Below are 14,209 nucleotides of genomic sequence, written 5' to 3' on the forward strand. Positions count from 1 at the left end.
TAAGGGCAGCAGAAAACTCATACTACCCCCATTGCAGAATATCAACAGCTTTGATGTTTTATAACCTACCATACAATGCTTAGCATAAGGCAAGCTGCTGCTTTTTCTCTGCTAAAAAAAAAAAAAGTGAATAAACCAAGCCACAAAGCTAAATGTATTTTCAAAGGGAATGGTTCTAATGCATTTACTTAGATTGTTACATTATTTTAAGTGATCATTGTTGTCTTGAGTGTGTTCTTATATGAAATTTTACATTAAAAATGCATTAACTTTCTTCACAAATCAGTAATGCAGCTTTTCCATTACTTAATACAATATGCTGTATACCCATAACTGAACTAAAAAGCATAAACAAAGCTTATAATTACCAGATACTACTTTTTGTTTAAAAAAAGCTATTTTGCACCTAAACCCACAACACAATGATAAGTTAGTAGCAATTAAAGGAAAAATAGACCAGAAAGGTGGAAAAGTACTACCCAACAGCACCAACATTTCACAAAAGTACATAAAAGCTTTTTTTTTTTTTTTTTTTTTTCTTTCATGCAATTTGTGCCTGTGTTCATGCTTGGAGTTTCTTTAGAAAGTATATTTATGTGTTAAATTCCTAAAGAATACAGTACAGTGCATGTCCTGGGTGGTATTGGTATTTGGAAAAATCATAGCGTTATGGCAGTACCATCTACAGCTCCATAGCTGAACATCACATACTCAGATGTTAAGTAACATGCTGGAAAAATGTATTTAACTGCTTTGCTGCTTGGGAAGAATGAATATCCTGTTTGTTACCTGCTGGGCACGGAGAGATCCTCCCTCCTCCCCAATGTCAAGAATTTGCAACTAAATAAGTTAACATAATAATGCTTTGTATTGGCTTCATATTGTACATCACTACAGTAACAGTAAAGCTGTGGGTGAAGCTGGCTGACCTCTCACAGCCACTACACTTGAAAAAATACTTATTTGGGGGTTGGGAGGGGGGGAGCTGGGTTAAGGGCTCCTGTGGGAAGGCGGTGGGGGAAGGCAAGAAGAGTAATGGCAAAAGCTAATGAGTGAGTATTTGGAGGATATTACATGAATAACTTTGATTTCCCCAAAAGGCTTACAATCCTGCAGAAGACTGAAACTAAACCACCCCTACGACCTCCCTCTTTCAGAACCCACCAATGCCATACTTGTTTCAGTAATCCACATTTTTTCCTTAAGCACTTGTCTCCTGCCTGAGCCTCACTGAGACCAGCCGAAGGCAGCACTAGCTTTATGAAAGCTGCAGTTACATGCAAGGATGGGATAGCAGCAGTTGTCCCCTGCGAAAGAGGAATTCATCTTAGAAATACTGGTAAAGCACTAATGACCTTAATCCTCTCGTTTAAAACACCTGTCATGTTGGGCCCACTTATGCAGGTGGGTACAACTAGCTGCCTTCTAAGAACATACAACGGTGTGAATCAGGCACACCTAGAACGAACATGACAATAATTTTGGGGATATCTTTTAAGAAACAAAAAGAGTCTGAGATTTGTTGGTGGCTGTTTTTTGTTTTCTGGTTTTTGTTTAAATAAGCTTTCACATGACATCTGTGCTCGAACCGAGCAAGATACGTACTACTAAGGGCAGTAAGGCCAAAATAACTTTGTAGGGTCTTGACGTTATCCCACAACAAGCAACAGAAACTCAGGAAACTCACATTTTGGCTTTTGGAAGAGAAATCCAAACCAACCAAGCGATAAAAACATACTGCATCTCATGTCTCAGACTCAACCATCCTCTAGCAGGTGGAGAAGCATCAATCCAGCTATCTGTGCACAAATTTTACTTTTCTTACAAAGAGTTGCTACAGGTAAAAGTCCAGTTCAGTTGTCTTAAGCAGCACCTGTAATGAGTTTGGATTTTTTTCACATAAAGTTTACTTTACATTAAGTCAGCTATTTCCTTCTTTTGTAACGGTTTATTACAGGATAAAATCAAGAACTTTACTAATTTATTTCTACTCGTATGAATTCATAGGCCTACGTATTTGGAGGCCTAAGGCAAGGACCCACCAAAGGAAAATTCAGCTCCGGTATGATTTGAATTGCCCTCTCCAGATACCTGTCTCCATCACACCTTGAATTAAATGGAATAAATAGAGGCTGTAGCTTTAATGTCTGTCATCTTAAATGTTGTGCATGTCTGGGAACAGAACTGGTGAATAATGCTCAACAGCAAAGAAACGAAAGAGGCCATAATTGATACAGCTTGGCTATGAAGTTTTCTGAATTGTAACATTTCTTTGGTTTAATATTTTTTGTTTAAAGAACGCATTTAAGCTCAGCTGCACAGGAAACTAAAATACGGATAAATCAGAAGAGGCCTATTAAAACAATCCGTGTTTGGTTTCTGTGTGGAAGATGAGTAGCATTTTAAAATACATCCTTACACTCTTACCTGAGCTCTCAGTACTACACAGCATTTTTGTATTTACAGTATTTTCTTTGTTACCGACATGCACACACTCCCACAGCAGTTTATCTGTGTTAGCTGCTGTACTTCAGCACTAAATAGTTGTCTCATAGGTGTGGAAGTGGAAAGAGCAATGAAAGGGAGCAGCTGCGTCTTCCCAAAACCAGACCGAACAAAGTTGCCTGCAGCCTTTCCTTGAGCACCCTACTGCTCTCCGGTTCCTAAACTCCACAACCAGCCACTGAATACTTCCCATTTGAAATGGTATTTGCCAGAAATAGGTATGAACTCACCACCCACCCGCACCTGTGCTGGTTCTTTGGTTCTGCCTTTGCCCATTTATGAGCATTCCTTCCTGTTTCCCTTTATTTTCCTTCTCCTTTTCTTTGGGCTTAAATTTACTGGTTTCCTGTTACTGTTTCCTCCATCCTATGTTCCATAATTTCAAAAAGAAGGGGAAATTATGAGAATTGCCTACTGTCACTGTGGTCAGACCTTAACACATTTTTTTCCCCTGTCGTTTTCTTTCACACTAGTGGGGAAAAGGGAACACAAGTTTCATGTCCTTTTTTTCTCCACCCCCTGCCCTGTCTCCCCCCTGCAAGAAAAAGTGAATTAGTTGGTTTGCTGGATTAACAGTTAACAAAAAACCAGATCGCAGTTCTGACTGGTATGCGGTTGGTAACCTGAGAAGGGTATGGCGAGTGGTTACCTGTTCTAGCATCAAGTAGACTGGAGAACCGCCCCCCCCAAACCCACCTGCTAATTTTTTGATTTTGGCAAGAAAACCTATTGTGGCTTTTATGCATATTATTTTCTGAAATGAGCTATGCAGAGTTTGAGTCTGAAGTCAAAGTTAATTGAAGAGCAGAAGCTGGAGACAACTGAAGAAACAGGCTTGGTCTAACCACACCACAGTGGCTGTGTAAAGAATGCAGAGCAGGCTTTGGCAAGCTCACGTATCTGTCCACATGAGTGAAAACTGAATGGTGCTATACACTTTAGGAAAACAGCAGACTGTGAGGAAGCGTAAGAAAACCATGAGAACAAAAGAATATAAAATGCAATACAACTAGTGACATAAAATCACCGATGTGGCAATTTATTTTGTGACTTGCAACCTTACTTCCCTTTCTGTAGAGTCTACAGGACAATTGACTTTGTCCAAAACACCGACAAGATAACATTTGCCCATAGCTTATGCTAACAGAATTTTTTAAAAAAAAAATCTTTAAAGATTAAGGCTTGTCACATCTGTGACACTGATAGTGACACAGGGCAACGTACCTTTGCCCATGTAAGAACTGTACTTGAAACCAAGATCCTTCGTTTGTCACACTACTACGCCATGTGCAGCAAGTCCAATAAGGGACTCCAATGAGTAAGTCTAGAGTGAAATCAATGTGCAAGTGAAGACCTGAGCACTGCTGGGTGCAATCAAGAAAGCAGGTGAGGTGCTGCACAGGCGGACACTCAGGGCTTGCTGAAAGCAGGGCACTGCTTGCCTTGGGAAACTCGCATGTCAAATAGTGGGTTCAGGCAGCAGCTGAGAGAAGTGGATCACAGTTTTAAACTAAGCCCCTCCGGAATGCTATCAAAGTCTGCTCCTGATATTAAAGTCCTTTATTTTGATCTAGTTTCCAGATCCAGGAGATCACTTGTCCACAATCTGTCTGCTTTCTGATGGTACAATTCCAGGTCAGTATTAACCCGATTTGTAGGAAGTTCAGAATTATTCTGAAATAAATCTTGCTAATATCGAAACTCTGATATTGAGCAAAGTCAGAAGTTGCTCCAAACGTGTAACTTTCCTTCAGTTGTCAACAAGTGATAAAGAAGCCTTAAGTTTCTGAAATGCTTTATCTTTGGTTTTACACCATCTCTTGCCTTCTCTATTAAAGTCAGAAAGTCATATACAATGACTGCCTCCTTCAGAATAAAAAGATGATTTCAGGTCTAAAAGATTCAATACATTTGGCTAATTTGTTCTCACTGACCTAACCTTAACTGTGTTCCTCAGTTCCTGCACTACAGCAATTTTCAGATCTAAATGTGTTTAATTTTTGTTTGCTCCTAGGAGCTGGACTTTCCTTCTCTCCTTTTTTTTTCTAAGCACATTTAAATAGCTTTCAAGGGACATTTATTTAAGTGAAATGTCATTTTGCTTTTATCAAATCAGTTCTCCAGTTTATTTCTTATATTATAGAACGTATTGCTGACTCTAAAGATCCCAAAGATGCACATTTGCTGCCAGCCAGAAGAAGAGTTAGACAATTAAGCTGAAGAGCAAAATCAAAATCATCCACTATGAGTGATTAAATTATACAAAGAGCTTTTGCCTCCGCTTCTCTGGTGCTTCCTCCAGCTTCAGACAGAGCCCTCCTGCCCGCATTTCTTCTCTCTGATGCTTCCAAACAAAAGGCTGTCACTAGTTCCTCCACATTCCAACTTCTTCCCTGACCTATCCTATGGGGTTGTGTCATCTTCTGGCTTTTCTGCTGAGCAACCAGCCACGAGCTCCCACTGCCTACCTAAACAGGCAGTCTGTTCCCGTGCCTCAAGCACGGGTGGCAACAATTAGCAAGTTACTACAGTAGTATTTAATGTAAACAGCGAATGAGGCACAGTAACAAGCACCATCACAGGCAAAAAGACCAAAAACCCCATGAAGTTGTCATCTTTAACCATGCCTACAGCCAGCTGTTCTTTTCAGCAGAGAATTGCAGCTTGTCCTACAAAAATTGTACTCATGATAAAACCTGCAACTGAGACTACTCACTCCTGTCTTCAATGTTCATGACCTTTCCCAGCTGGCTGACCCCATTTTACCGGGCAAACCACTGAGCAGTTTGCCAGGGAAAATACTAGCTACCAGTACTGGCTGCAGGAGAAGGAACAAGGCTGGTAGTTTTGTTTTTAAAGAGCTCCTCAGCTTCCAGCTCCCATCCCAGCCCTTAATGGCAGCGGTGAGGTTTGGAAGAGAGCGAAGAAGCAGGGAGATCCGGAGGCTCAGACTTGCGCACTGCAGCTATCAGCCTTGCCCCGCCGAGGGCAGCCCCGCTGCAACCTGCCCAGCAGCTCCTCTGGTACTTCACCGCTGGTGTGGCGTTTGAGATTCCTCAGGGCAAAAGCACCACGGACAAGTTATCAGTGGAGAGGCACACCATTAATTAAGGGGGTAGGGAGAGGGAGGAGAAGAGGACATGACCAGTGATGGGGATCCGAGGAACAAACCTCTTCATAGCCCACATACCTCCTTCATTGGGGGAAGTCCTACAGAAGATCAGGAGGCTGCGAGACACTGAGCCTAGGATTTTGAGGGGAAAACTCAGAGGCAGAAAAATATGGACTTTGATCTGGCAGTCTGAGTACAACACGCTATGAGGGAGCTCTTAACAGCCATCCGACTTGAACAGATGAAAGGCAACTTAAAAATAGAGGCAGGACAAATCTTCCTTCCAAGTCAAGAAGTCCTGCACAGATGTGTTTAATAGGGATAGAATCACAGCTATAGCGTAGCATACTGCAGCTAATTTCTCTGGCATAGATAAGATTTAAATGCCAGATACTAATTTTCATATGAAACAGGCAGGCAACAAAGTTATGAGACGGATCAGGTCTAATCTCAGTTCTCATATGCTGCTCCCCTAAAGTCAAAAACATTACCAGCAAGATCTGCCTGTACACTCGTGACCGAATGCACAGAGTTTTTGCTCCTGTGGAATAGCAGCTGCATGACTGGCAAGGCTTTGCTAAGAACCACCACGCTGAGAAACCTGACAATCGTTTAGTTCTTCAACTTATTTAAAATAAATATTTGTTATAGCTTGATGTATAAAATATATTATCTAAGACTGTTGGATAACTAGCTTTGTATAGCACATAACAAGGATTTTTGGACCTAGGAGAGCATGGAAGTCTGGCTTCCATGAACTTTTCTCCCCCTTCTATACACAGGCCCTCCCATCCCTCCTTAAGTGATACAAGAGAACATGAGAGGTGAGTCATATCAAAGCCTACTGACTGACCTAAACAAATGCCACTGTTAAAGTGATGCTGGCTTACACAGAGAAAAAGAGCTTTATGTTCACAGCAGAATGTCCTTATGAGAGTAGTGCCGATAATTTGTGACTTCGGCTTCCCTTCTATGCTGCACGAAAATTAACTGCACCGATTAAAAAACAGGTTCAGTCTGTAATGCATCTCTACGACATGACTTAGACAAACAGCTGATGAAATCTTCCTCACTTGTACCCAAAATACAGCTTTGTTCAGGTTTTCGTTATCACTGAAATGTTTTTTCAACTTTGAGTCTTAGTTATGTTGCAAGATAGAATAAATGCACTTACGCCAGAGGTGACAGCAGGTCCATTTAAAGAAGCATATGATTGGACATTTTTTACAATCATGAGAGAAATCCAAGTAGAGACCTCTCCTGGCTAGTCTTAACTCTGTTAAAAAGTTCAAATGTACAAAATATAATGTCTGGAAAGTTTATATTTTCTCTGAATCCCCCCTACGATGCTGAGAAAATAAAATCAATTCATATTGCTATGAAATTCTATTTTTGCAACTGGTGACATCCCAAGCTTTATCGATTACCAAGACTATAAAACCCTCACCCTAGTCCACATTTCCAGCATAGAGGCTAACAGCCCAGTCAAGTAACACAGCAATTATCTCTCTTCCACTAAGAATACTTCTATTCACAAGGCAAAAATTGGAGTTAGACTTTTAGGTTGTGGGGCAAGGCACTCGCAAAGTGAGCAAATCTATTTTTGCTCACAGAACTAATTTAATGTTTAAGTGCAACAAAAACACTAAATTAGCCATGAAGATCATGCATATCCAACGGCTTTCACCAGACATGACTGTGACCCAGGCCTCTAAATACAGAAATATTTCAGTTCTAAGGAATCAGCTCTCATTTTCTGGTTCACCAAATGATGTTTCCTTTTGACCAGTCATAGAAATATAATTTCTACTATAATAATTAAATTTATTAAAATACTATATATTTAAGAGTTAATATATGGTTTCTTTCAGTAATAAAATACGGAATACTCTTTTTTTTTTTTTTTTTTTTTTTCTCCCCATGATATTCAGACCCCAAAATGTAAAGGAGAAACATTCATGCTGAAAATAGATCAATGTACAGCACTAGGTCAGAAATAACATCTCTTGATCAAAACCCCAGGATCTTACTGTGAAACTGTACATTGATTAACAATTCACTTTTTCCTTTTCTCCACATATTTAATTTTCAACATCTGGCAGTGAATGAAATACAAACCCGGATTATCCGATAACGAAGCAAATCTAACTGCCTCTGTGTATTTGTTGTAGTCCATCCTTCTGACCAAATCTAGATGCTTGTCTTTCAGAGACAGATTGCTCTGTGTCTTGGATCAGCACCATTTCTTAAGCATGCAGGGCACAGCAGGATGTCACATTGCAATCCTGGGTATTTCATGCCTGGTACTTCATGCAGTGTCCTCTTTGCAAGTCTCCATGTCTCTCTCAATGAGGCATATGCACACATTTCCAAACAAATAAGCTGTGTTTTCAAAAAGATAGTAAAAATGCGATATAAGATTACAATATTGTTAAAAGAAAAATTTCAGTTAAAAGTAGGATGGTCTGAATACAGACAAACATTTTAATTTATTAAATCTTAACAATTCGTACTAACATCCAGGCTGTTTATTTTGTTGCAAATACCCATTTCTTTATATACAAACAGAAAAACAAGCACACAGATAAAAAGATGAAATCTCTGAACTTGAGCTTTATACTGTTATGGACTGCCCATGTCCACTGCTGTGTACTTTTTGACAATAATGGAAAGGATACATACCTGCAGTCATCCCCTCCAGCACTGACCACGTATCTATCTCCACTTGTAAATCGAATATTAGTTAAGTGGGCAGAGTGACCTAAAAATCGTTTGTGTTTTGCCTGAAAAAAACCACAATAATAATATGAGAGAGTATAGATAGCCTGTGTCCTCCTAAATCAAACAAGGCATGCATGTTTTTTATCTACCTTGTTATTGCATCATGTATTTACACCACTCAGAATGCTACATAGGTTTTCAAACATGAAAGATCCCTTGAAGGGGAACTGCTATTGAGCTGCAATGCAGGTTAAATTGCCACGAAATGAGACAGCACCTGCAAACTGGGAACAATGCTCAAGCTAACACAATAAAATGAGCTGTATCTTGTCACATGATTAACCTCTAAATTTTGTGTAAAATTCCTACCACTGAAAAAATTATTTTCATTATAAGTAAGCAGTTTACAATGTGCAGTCTTAAATCCTGAAAATTAACAGTGCTACTGTTAGCCAAAAATCTGTAAACTCTTCATCCATGGAAATACACAGATGGGACTAAAATTACCAGCTGTCCTCCTCATCTGTCAAGTGGAGACTGGAGATGTGGATAAATAAAACTAAGGACTCTGGGATTTTCGGTATGAAGGCACTATGCTAATACAGACTGGCAGATGATACTAACACCTACAAGAGCTTATAGCAAGAGCTACTGCTCAAAATGGTAGGGAAACTCCGAGGTGAAGCATGCTTATGAGACTACAGAGCTAAAGTTCCGTAGATGCACTAAAAAGCTACAAATTTAAAGAAGGAAGTATTTCCATCATACGTCTTCTAGAGAAAAAATACAAGACCATAATACCAACAGTACTTGTAACGATGCAAAAACAGGTTCTTACAAATTTTTCAGGACATGGAAAGTCAAACAGTTTGACCATGCCAAAATCATCTCCTGTTACAAGATTGATTCCCGAGTGAGAGACACAGGCACAGTTTACATCAGCTTTTTCAGCATGCCTGGACCAGATTCCAATTACTTCATCCCCTAGCACACTGAAACAGAAGAGCAAGAGATTCTTTTGAAAACTACAGCAAACACAATAGAGTCAGGAAATAGCAGCTTCATATTGTAACTGGTTTTGTAAAAATGTAATTCTTACATTTTACTCTTACACATACACATCTCATATAGGTTTTACTATGTAATTAATTTTTGTATCATTCCATAATTGCTTCTGAAACTGATTCAGTGATATAATTCCCCAATTAACATGGCCCATGACAACACGAAGAAGCAGAGGTGAAATCAGTAGTACTAATCCTGTCCAGTAAAGCACTTGCCGGAAAAAAAAAAAAAAAAAAAAAAAAAAAAAAAGGACAATTAAAAATAGAATGTCACACCATAACCATTAGATGAGTAAGTTTCAGCTTTTGGAAAACAAAAACTTGTATATTCTCATTATAACTATGTTTTATTGATTCCGTAATATTTTCGTATCAATGAGATGAAAAGTTTGAGTCCAGTGAATATTCTTCATTATAATGAAACTGAGAGAAATTGTCCCTAACAGAAACCATAATAATCTTAAGATTCCAAAACACAAATTTATAGAAGACTTCCTTTGCAAAGCCTTGTGAAAAGTTGCTGTTTATTCAGCTCTGCCTGCAATGTATATGCATACTTCCGAGAATACACAGAAACAAGCATTTTATCATTTGTTAACAGGTGAATGATTTGGGAATTTTTCTATGATTATTTCCCCTCAAATCAGAGCACAGTACACTACATTCGGAAAGCAATGATTTACTTCAGGCATACTCAACTGCGTCAGAAAACACAGGTTTCTTGTTTTCGTATCAAAGAGATGACAAAAATGGATTAACCAAACAGAAAACAGAAAGCTAGCAAAATGAGTTTTTCAGAGCGCTTTGAAAAGCTTGTAGTTTTAGTCATGTCTTGCAGCAAATACTCAGGATTATTATTTTTTAAGCCGTTCATATGTGGAAAACTTTCAAGCATTTATTCTGCATTTTTGTCTGAGTGTACTGATCAGGACGATAATTGAAAGCAGGCAAAGGAGCCTAAAGTAACGCACAAGAAATCAGATTTGCATGGAATATAAAATAAATTATTTAAATGTGAAATAAAAGTAAAATATGGTATCATTCTTCATGTAATTTCTAAGTCTATTTTGAATTAAATAAATAACTTTAAGGTATTTTAAAGTACTTCTGTACACCTTTTAATATGCAAATATTAATAGCAACTTTAATATATAGATACCGTTAGTATAACAGTGTAAATAAAACTTGAATTATCACAATCTTGTATTGTCTTTTCATGTTTTGATTTTTTAATTTCCCCTGTACTCTTATCCCTGAATTGCTGTTTTAAAGCAAATAGTGCAGTATCCAAGTAATTTGCACAGTGCAATGAAAAACTACTGAGGCTGCTGCTAAAGATACACCACAGGAAGCTAGAGATACAGAGGAAACTGGAAGACACACATTGGAGAGATCAGTTTTTACCAGACATCCTCACCAGTCAAACAAGTCATGTTCTACCAAGGGAATCTGCTATGTACTGCCTTTGGCTGTACTGTACTTACCTGATCTGTGGCCAGAGCAGGTGGGTGCGTTAAAAGAAAATATCTGACTGAATGAAGGGATGAAATATGTTCTTAAACACTAGGTGCTTCTCCTGGAAGTTACAAGTGTTTTGACAGGTGTAAACGTGTGAATCATTTACCTTGTCCAAGTAGCCCATGTTATTCTGTCAATCACAGCCTGGTCCACAAGCTGTTTTCCTGAAGGCACTTCATAGACTTGCCTTTTGTAAGACCCGGTTGAGACCTTTGAGATGACCGCAGAAAAATCAGAATACATGAACTCGTTTGAAAAAATGAAAATATCATTATAAAGGAATCTGAAAAGCATTTTCTTGATAGTTATTTTTACTCTGTAAGCAAGTTAGCCATGAATAAAACTTGCTCAATGAGTTGAAAATTCTCACAAATCTATACAAACATAAAGCAACCGAAAGCGTAAGAGATCTTAAAATAATTAATAAAAAAATAACTGAAACATCTCATGTTTTGCACATATTATTTTTATATATATATATTGTATTAGTGTGTATATGTGTGCGTATAAATAAATAAGGAAAAATAAACTCCTGTCTTTAAAACTGACACGGCCTGCAGATGCTGATTTGATAGTTTTTGTTGATTTGAAGCTTATTTCTCCTCCCACATCTGAACAAAACATAGAAAGCAAAAGTATGCCTACTTTATTTTGATTTTAGGAAATGTCTTGAGCCCTGTGGATGGCAGTTGTAACACCACTATTTTGGAGCTGCTCCACAAAGGCTAGCACTGAAACTGTTTGTAATGCTACCATTCCGGTCAGAGATACGAAGAATTCACAAGTGTCTGGGGTGTACAGAACAACAGACTGTACTCCTTTCTCTTTTAAGATCAGCATCACAGAAGTACAAAGGCACGGAGAGACATTACAGTGATTTTGAAATCTGTTTCTTGTTTCTACGCTTATTTCTTGTATTTAATATTCAGGGTAACTATTATTGCCATCCACTTATAACAACAACAAAGTAACAGTCTAGTGAGAGCAACCTACTACTCCAACGAATTGTAACAGTTGTCCAAGAAGAATACTTGCAGAATATCTGTCAGGAGCACGTTCTCCACTCAGTATTTTGAACAATTAATGACCGATACCTGGAGATAAGAGCTGTCTGCAGAGAAGTCCATCTGGATCACAAAACTTGGGATATCTTTGCAATAGCTGACTCGATTTAGCGTGGGACCCAAAGTCAGATCATAAAAGTCCACTGCATTCTCACTGGAACCAACTGCTAAGTAACGAGAATCCGGGCTAAACCTGAACAGATAAAAGGCTTTTATGAACAAAAGTTGGCACTTACAACAGATTCTAATATTTGAGAAGCATGAGTAAATTTGCAATTCAAATATCTGCTATCCAGAACTAAAGAGAGAGAGGTAGACTATTTCATCTGCTAAACAAACAGCTTTTGAAACAAAATTTTCAGAGAAGGTACATACAGTAGAATGTGACGAGAATTTTGGTACAGCTGTCACATGTAAGTGAACTGGGAACATCTCTGGAATAACTGTTCATTATCTGATCTCATTACCATCTCAATGGTCTAAGGACTTTGTGACAAGCCCCTTATAACTGACTCTAACACTTACAAGGCCACAAACTAGAAAAATGAAATGCTGTAAATGCAGAAAAGCCAGACCTTCTAGATTAAACGTACCGAATAAAAAGATGTAAAATCAAATCTTTCATCTGCCCAATGTATCTTTGCAGAGTGATTTCTTTCCTCCAGCTTTCCTTCCTAGTCTTGAAACTCAGTAGCTTCCTGAGCTGAACAAATTCCTCACAGTCCCTTTTATGTTACTAGGGAAGTTTCTTTATTTCTGTTATCTCCAAGACATACCTTGGGACGGCTTTCTGATTCCAGCAACCCCATAACTCCTAGCAGGGCTCTCCTGCCTTCCTGCATCAAGATCTGTGTTTGCTCACATTTCTCCCACTCTCCCACCTGGCTCACCAGAAGCTTCCCTCAGCTGCTCCCGACCAATTTCTCTCACAAAAGGAACCGTCTTGTCCTCCACTCAGGAACTAGAAGCAAAATTTTATGTCTGCTAACTCCCTTCTAACAAAACACAATGGAGAACAAACTGACAGGCATTTCCATTGTCCCTCACAATCCAGCCTTCACCCTGCTCCTTTTCACACCTTCTCATCTACTCCCTGATTAGGATGGTCTCTTCCTATTGTCTATTGACTTCCCCATTCACCCTTCACTTTAACTAATCCTTGGCGATACCATCTGACACTCCCCCGATGGTACTACCTCTTTTTTGACTGATTGCTATCTCTTATCTTCATGTACCTCCCCCTTCCTTTTTATTCCTAGTATCAGAGTAATCACACAAACTCTGCAACTCACTCATTGATTCCAGCTCTCTGAAACACCATTGCAATGCTCCTCAGAACATAAAATTGTATTTTCAAAAATCAAAATAATACGATTTATAGAATGCTAATAGACAAAGGCATTATATTTTCTAACCTGATATCTTGAATCGCTGATCTTCTGTCCCTTTTTTTCCCCCAAATTTTTAGAGAAGTCACAAGCAAGATAATAAACTCTCCGTTTCTCATGCCAATAGCTACCATATCGCCTTCTGGGCTATAACAAACAGTACGAGCTGCATGTCCTAAGCTGACTTTGTTCAGCATCTTCTGTGAAGAAATGAAAACCCAGAAGAGTAAATGTTTCTATTTGTTCATATTTCACAAGTACCTTATGCTAACAGTTTGCCACTATCAGATGAATTATCCTCAGAATACATTAAAAAACAAGTTTCAAGTCCTCAGTACCACCACAAGTCTACGATTTTTATTTATTTTTCTGTTTTCCTGAACCACAACTATTCTCCAACACCTACCTTTTCAGCAATATCCCAGAGTCTTACTGTGCCATCTTCTGCAGCAGAAAGGAAAAAATCTCTGGAAGGATGTGTTGCTAGACCCCAAATTGGTCCATCCATATGACCATTAATTAGAATGTTACATGCAGCATTCTTCTCTCCAACTTCAATTATTTCAGCGTTTCTTGTCCCAACAAGAATTTTCCCCTTGAACAACAGTGAAAGAATTATCTCTGATATAATACATTAACTACTTGTGATGAACAGTAATAAAGATACAACCAAAACCTATCGTTCTGCCAAGATGTTTGCCGAAATCAAGTAATCAAAGGTAATTTATTTTTAAACTCCTTTATGATTTATTAAAGTACAAAGTTATTGCTTGTAAGTCAGATATTTGAAGTGTAAAAAGAAAAAAGGAATCCTTAGTCTTTAATCAAAATATATAA

At 38.5% G+C, this 14,209-nt stretch overlaps 1 protein-coding gene across 1 annotated transcript in view; it reads right to left on the bottom strand.

Annotated features, from left to right (window-relative positions):
* Positions 1-4,497: 4,497 nt before the first annotated feature.
* The window catches only part of EML5 (EMAP like 5), a 110,896-nt gene continuing 101,184 nt past the window's right edge, over positions 4,498-14,209 (bottom strand). The window contains exons 38-44 of the mRNA XM_056344959.1: positions 13,779-13,967; positions 13,400-13,572; positions 12,015-12,177; positions 11,027-11,130; positions 9,177-9,330; positions 8,300-8,400; positions 4,498-7,999 (exon numbers count right to left, since the gene is read on the bottom strand). Coding sequence (XP_056200934.1) covers positions 7,963-7,999; positions 8,300-8,400; positions 9,177-9,330; positions 11,027-11,130; positions 12,015-12,177; positions 13,400-13,572; positions 13,779-13,967 — 921 coding nt within the window. The 3' untranslated portion in view covers positions 4,498-7,962. The remainder of the gene's footprint in view (positions 8,000-8,299; positions 8,401-9,176; positions 9,331-11,026; positions 11,131-12,014; positions 12,178-13,399; positions 13,573-13,778; positions 13,968-14,209) is intronic.

Source organism: Falco biarmicus, chromosome 7 (genome assembly GCF_023638135.1).
Source record: "Falco biarmicus isolate bFalBia1 chromosome 7, bFalBia1.pri, whole genome shotgun sequence".
Lineage (NCBI taxonomy): Eukaryota > Metazoa > Chordata > Aves > Falconiformes > Falconidae > Falco > Falco biarmicus.